This window comes from Electrophorus electricus, chromosome 22, assembly GCF_013358815.1.
Source record: "Electrophorus electricus isolate fEleEle1 chromosome 22, fEleEle1.pri, whole genome shotgun sequence".
NCBI lineage: Eukaryota > Metazoa > Chordata > Actinopteri > Gymnotiformes > Gymnotidae > Electrophorus > Electrophorus electricus.
In genome coordinates, this window is record NC_049556.1 from 2,413,787 (window position 1) to 2,419,786 (window position 6,000).

A 6,000-nucleotide genomic window follows, 5' to 3' on the forward strand; every position below is an offset into this window, starting at 1 on the left:
TTTAAACTTTGGGGGGGGGGGGGAGAGAATAACTTGTTGGATCAGTTAAACGCTTTTAGTTTGACTTGCACACCGTGACTGAATCCCCTAATTTTTGTAACCTGGCGAATGAAAACGCTACACAGTTGCGCCCCTGAACCCGTAAACCCGTGAACCCGTGAACCCGTGAAACCCACGCTGGTCCAAAATCCACCACCTGCGCCGTCGTGCTGCCGCATAATCGAGCTTGACGTGTCGAAATCACGTGGCGCTTTAGGAGCGAGTCGCTCGGACGCGTGCCCGTGCAAGGTGGCCTGAACATGGAGATCCTAACGGAGCAGGACGTGCGCAAGGTGAGACGAACTTAACGCACACAACGGCAGCGCCTTTTAACGGCAAGACTTTTCGATGCGCGTCGGTTAGACTAAGAAGCTGGAGGTTAAAGGGCAAGACGATCAGACGGACGCGACCGTTTCTCCAGCACGAAAGTGTCGCGGTGGTCAGTGCTCGAAGTCCGTTTTGCTTCGATTAACCTCCAAATATCAAATATTTAAATAGAAATGGAAAAATATTTAAAGGACAACTGACACTGCTCCCGTATTGACTGACAAACAATACCCTACAGTAAGTCCTAATTTAATGTTGTTGTTTAACAAACTCTAGCACTTATTTATAGCGCTTATTGTTTAAAATAGACCTGATTTATTTTTGCACTTCTAGGCATCAGCAGTGATCCCTTTATTCTACAGTATTATAGATCATTGGTATCTGGGACTCTAACCTACTGTACTGCACTTGGATATATTCTATAAGTAAATGACCAAGCGCTTTTATAAGTCTCTGGGTAAGAGCGTCTGCCGAATAGCGTAAATGTAAAATAAATACGCAGCAGATAAAAGGAAACGCCTTTAGGGCTGCGCAGACTCGTGTGCCCATGTCGGAGGTGCAGCCTAATGCGGCCTTCTGCGCTTTTGGGGGCAGTTCCAGGATGACGGTTTCCTCGTGCTGGACGGACTCTTCAGCGCCGAGGAGTGCGACGCGCTGCGGGAACGCGCGGGCGGCCTGGTCGCGCGGATGGACGTGCCCACGCACTGCCGCGTGCAGTTCTCCACCGGTCACGAGGAGCAGCTGAAGAGCCAGGTAATGACGCGCGTGGGCGGGGCCTCGGCTCGCGCGTTCCCATGCGTCATATCCTGTAATGAAGCGGATAAGCTTGGGTGAGCCTCTTTAGCGAAGATGCAGGAAAGGCCATTTAGTTTCCAGCTGTGGTTCCCTGTGGGAACTTGTGGTCTTCCTGAGTTCCTAGAACAACAGACTGCATTAGTCAGTCACACCGGCCTTCAATCAAACGTGTGTGTGTGTAAGAATAAGGCTGTTCAAACAGCAGGGTGGTATATCTGATCCTCTTAAAGTGACTGCAGATCTACAAATCACACATTTAGTGAACATGATCAGAGGACATTGCTTAAAGATCCATGGTCATTTTAAAGCACAGGCTCAGTGCAAAAATATGTCGCAACCAATGTTTTACGTCAGGTTTAATGGAATTTATTACACAATCGAGCAGATTTCCTTGAAATCCATACCCTTTCATCACAGCCTTCCCTCCAAAAAAGAGGTGTTGATGAGCTTTCCCTTTTCTGCTGCAAGCAGATATGAGTCTTTTAGCAAGAGTCAAGTGTCTCTTTTTAACTAAAGTCCTAATTCATCCAAAGTCAAATATGAAGCGTCAGTCTTTCCAGCTCATCTCCAGTATTCTACTGCCACCTATCTGCCCATACAGATCAGTCACAGACACAAATGTACCATGGGAAATGCATTACACCGGTGTGTTGTTTGGTATTGTGGCACTGGTAAAATACTTCACAGGTGAAAGAATACAGATCAGAACCTTTTCAGAGACACACGTCCCTGCTTTGCTGCTCAGTTTGGTGTTTATTCTACTGTAATGACACTTTGGTATGTAATCTAGTGTATTGACACTTTGGTGTTTATTCTACTGTAATGGCAGGCCAGCAGGACAAACAAGTCAGTTCAAGTTTAAAGTCAGTGGCCATGAACTCCAAGACAAACCACAAGTCTTTCAGATATCAGTCCTCATGTCTGCTCCAAATCGTTAACTCCGCACTACAACCCAATGCCCAGATCCATGTTAATGACCTTTTACAAGACATCAGTGTGGACTGTGTTAATGACCTCTGATATGACATCAGTGTGGACCGTGATAGTGACCTCTGACATGACATCAGTGTCGACTGCATTAAAGACCACTGTCATGACATCATTGGGACTGGGTTAATGACCTTTAGCATGACCTTAATTACATTTTGTGTTAATTACCTCTGCTATGATTTTAATGAGGTCTTTGCTAATTACCTCTGCCATGACATTAATGAAGTCTGAGTTAATTACCTCTGCCCTGACCTTAATGGCAGCTGTGTTAATGAGCTCCTGCTCAGCATATCATCCAGTTCGCCCGTACGATCCCACCTTCGGGTCATATGATCACCATTTGTCTCTCTACAGGGAAATGCAGAATATTTCATCACGAGTGGGGACCAGATCCGTTTTTTCTTCGAGAAAGGAGTCTTTGATGACAAAGGTCTGTGTCCTGGCAGCTCAGTTCTAGCCAAACTACAACGCTCTGGATTCTCATATCACTCTGTTTTTATCCTTCGTTTCTCTCTCAGGGGAATTCATTGTGCCAAGAGAACGATCGCTAAACAAGATTGGACACGGTGGGTAAAAGCGACTGGATTGTTGTCTACACAGTTATGTTCCAGCTGTTCTGTCTTTATCTGCCCGTTGGGACTGAATTATCGTACCTCCAGGTGTGGAGGCTTGTGCTTGTGTGGAAAATAATATGCTCCTCTACTGCTCCCTGCCTGTCTGTGTAGCTCTCCATGCCTATGAACCTCTGTTCAAATCCATCACTCACTCTCCTAAAGTCCAGGTAAATGACCTCTGACCTCTTTGTACTCTTTGCTCTGATATAAAGAGACATTTTATACATTTTTCATCCAAATTCGTTCTAAAAAATGTTAAAAATCCTTACCCTCCACTGAGATTATTTTTCATACTGTAGTTAAATATATTTGATACTGTAGTTCATTATTATAGGTCATGCTGCATATGTGTGTGTGTGTGTGTGTGGGGGGGGTGTTTCTGTCCCTTACTCCATGTTCTCCCCTTGACCCACAGAACGTGGTTAAGAAACTGGGTCTAACGAATCCTGTGGTTTTACAGAGCATGTACATTTTTAAGGTACAATGCACGCTCGTCATGCTTGGTTTCATCATCCATGCCTGAGGGCTTTGGTGCTGATATCAGCACATGATGCCTGCAGTGTTTGAGGCTGACCGGCTTTGTGTGTTACCTTCTTCCCCGTAGCAACCAGGCATCGGTGGAGAAGGTAAAGCACCTGCAGCACGCCCACACAGAGCCCATACTGGGGGACAGGCCACTTGGCACAGCCTGGTTCAGATAGAGCAATGGGCCTTTAAACCCAAGGCAATTGACCCGTTTTTGGTTTAGCGTTAGTACCACACCTGAGTGTCCTCGGCCTGTTCTCTAGGGATAAGGACAGATGGGAACTGTGTTTCCTGTCCTCTGCAGAACAGCACAATATAACTTCAATTCATTGTTATCGCCAATCAGGCTGCAGTATGTAAATACTCCAACCAATCCCATTTTATTAAACTATGAACTATGAGCATCTTGACCAATCACAGATTTTCCAGTAATTTGACTTCCTTTGGTCTCAATAGGCCATCTGTCTTTAATAGAATTAATAAACTGATTCACCTTTGACCTTTCAGTGACCCCTCATCAGGACGCAACCTTCCTGCACACAGAGCCGCTTGGCCGCGTAACGGGATTCTGGATCGCTCTGGAAGATGTGACACTCGATAACGGCTGCTTGTGGTTCATACCGGGATCACACAATGGTGAAGACACACATGTACACACCACATAGTGAGGAGACACACACACTCACACACATGCACATACAAAAATATGGCAAAGGGTTCTGTTCTAGCCACGAAGATTTGTAGTACAGCAGAGTTTTTGTGTCATTTCGTGAGGTAAGATTTGTGGCTTCAAACATATGTGTGTGTGTGTGTGTGTGTGTGTGTGTGTTAGATGGAATCACCCGAAGGTTTGTCCGGACACCTACAGGCACATTTCCTCTGACCGACTTCATTGGCCGTGACCAGACTTATGATGACAGTGTCTTTGTACCAGCACCTGTAAAGAAAGGTGTGTGTGTGTGTGTTTGTGTTAAACACAGTAAAATTTATATGCTTGGCTATAAATTTCTGATTGTCATGTAAACATGACATGCACCGTTTCATACGTTTACTTTGAGGTATTAGAGTAGATTTGTGATTTGAGATTTGAGTGTGGCTGTGTGTTTTTTGTACATGTATGTGTATTTGAGTGTATTTCAAACCCTGAGCTTGGTGGCTTGTTGGCATATTTGAGTGAAGTTCTGCTGCTTGTGCAGGTTCGATGGTTCTGATCCATGGTGAAGTGGTGCACCGCAGTGCCGCAAACACTTCCAACACCTCCCGCCATGCCTATACATTCCATATCATGGAGTCCAAAGACACACGCTGGAGTCCTGAAAACTGGTGAGAAAGTGTTAGTGTTAGTGTTAGTGTTAGGGTTAGTGTTAGTGTTAGGGTTAGGGTTAGTGTTAGGGTTAGGGTTAGTGTTAGGGTTAGGGTTAGGGTTAGGGTTAGTGTTAGTGTCAGGGTTAGTGTTAGGGTTAGTGTTAGGGTTAGTGTTAGTGTTAGTGTTAGGGTTAGGGTTAGTGTTAGGGTTAGGGTTAGTGTTAGGGTTAGTGTTAGGGTTAGTGTTAGTGTTAGGGTTAGGGTTAGTGTTAGGGTTAGTGTTAGGGTTAGGGTTAGTGTTAGGATTAGGGTTAGTGTTAGTGTTAGGGTTAGTGTTAGGGTTAGTGTTAGTGTTAGTGTTAGGGTTAGGGTTAGTGTTGGGGTTAGGGTTAGGGTTAGTGTTAGGGTTAGGGTTAGTGTTAGGGTTAGGGTTAGTGTTAGGGTTAGTGTTAGTGTTAGTGTTAGTGTTAGGGTTAGGGTTAGTGTTAGGGTTAGGGTTAGTGTTAGGGTTAGTGCTGTAAATCAGCTTAGTTAAAGGCATCAGGTTATTAATTGAGGTTAATGTCACCTTTACTGTCTGCTATTCTCTCTCTCTCTCTCTCTCTCTCTCTCTCTCTCTCTCTGTCAGGTTACAGCCAACCAATAAGCTGGCCTTTCCCTCACTGTATACCTAGCTCCTCTGCAGTTTGGCTTGGGTATCAGGTTTTGGAATATACTTTTAATAAATAACTAACACATGTAATTAGTCATGTCCTGGGATCATTTTGGGAAATGTTCCCATTATACATTAACATTAAGGATAATTCTAATATAGTTATAGTATACAATATAGTTAATATAGTTATAGTATACAATATAGTTAATATGGTTATAGTATAAAAGTATAAGTATGTAAGTATTTTTCTTGCATAAATTAAAGACATAAAAGTTCCCAGATATAAAGTTGTATGATTTTATTCATATGACCACCAGGTACAGTGACAATAAATCAGTAATCATATTCTGTGACTCCTTGGTTGTTTCCTTGTGTTACGGGCCAGGCAAAAATCAGATGCTCGCGGATAAAAAACAGATTTATTGTAGTAACAGGTAGTGGAAACGGTCACAAAAAAGGAGCAACCCGAAAGTAGGAAAAACAGTCCGTGTCAAAAAACCATCCAATAATCCAGGCAGCAGAATCCAAAAGGGGCAGGCAAAAATCAGAAACGGGAATTGCTAAGTCAAGGTTCGGTACACAGAAAACAATCCAAGAGAACACTTGATATGCATAAGACACTAGAGGCAATACTTCACAGTGTCCTAATGTTCGACAGGCTTAAATAATCAAGTACACAGGTGCGTTCAATATTCCTGTGATGACGATCTGACGTGAAGTTCAGGATTGGTGGAGTCCTGGGTTGGGTCA

At 43.9% G+C, this 6,000-nt stretch overlaps 1 protein-coding gene across 1 annotated transcript; it reads left to right on the forward strand.

Moving 5' to 3' along the window:
- The first annotated feature begins 256 nt into the window (after positions 1-256).
- Positions 257-5,603, forward strand: phyhd1 (phytanoyl-CoA dioxygenase domain containing 1). The gene is made up of 11 exons (XM_027027047.2): positions 257-332; positions 961-1,119; positions 2,506-2,581; positions 2,670-2,717; positions 2,877-2,932; positions 3,181-3,243; positions 3,370-3,391; positions 3,798-3,926; positions 4,123-4,239; positions 4,487-4,613; positions 5,224-5,603. Exons 1-11 carry the CDS (start codon positions 300-302, stop codon positions 5,267-5,269), a joined length of 876 nt encoding a protein of 291 aa, XP_026882848.2. The 5' UTR covers positions 257-299; the 3' UTR covers positions 5,270-5,603.
- Positions 5,604-6,000: the final 397 nt, after the last annotated feature.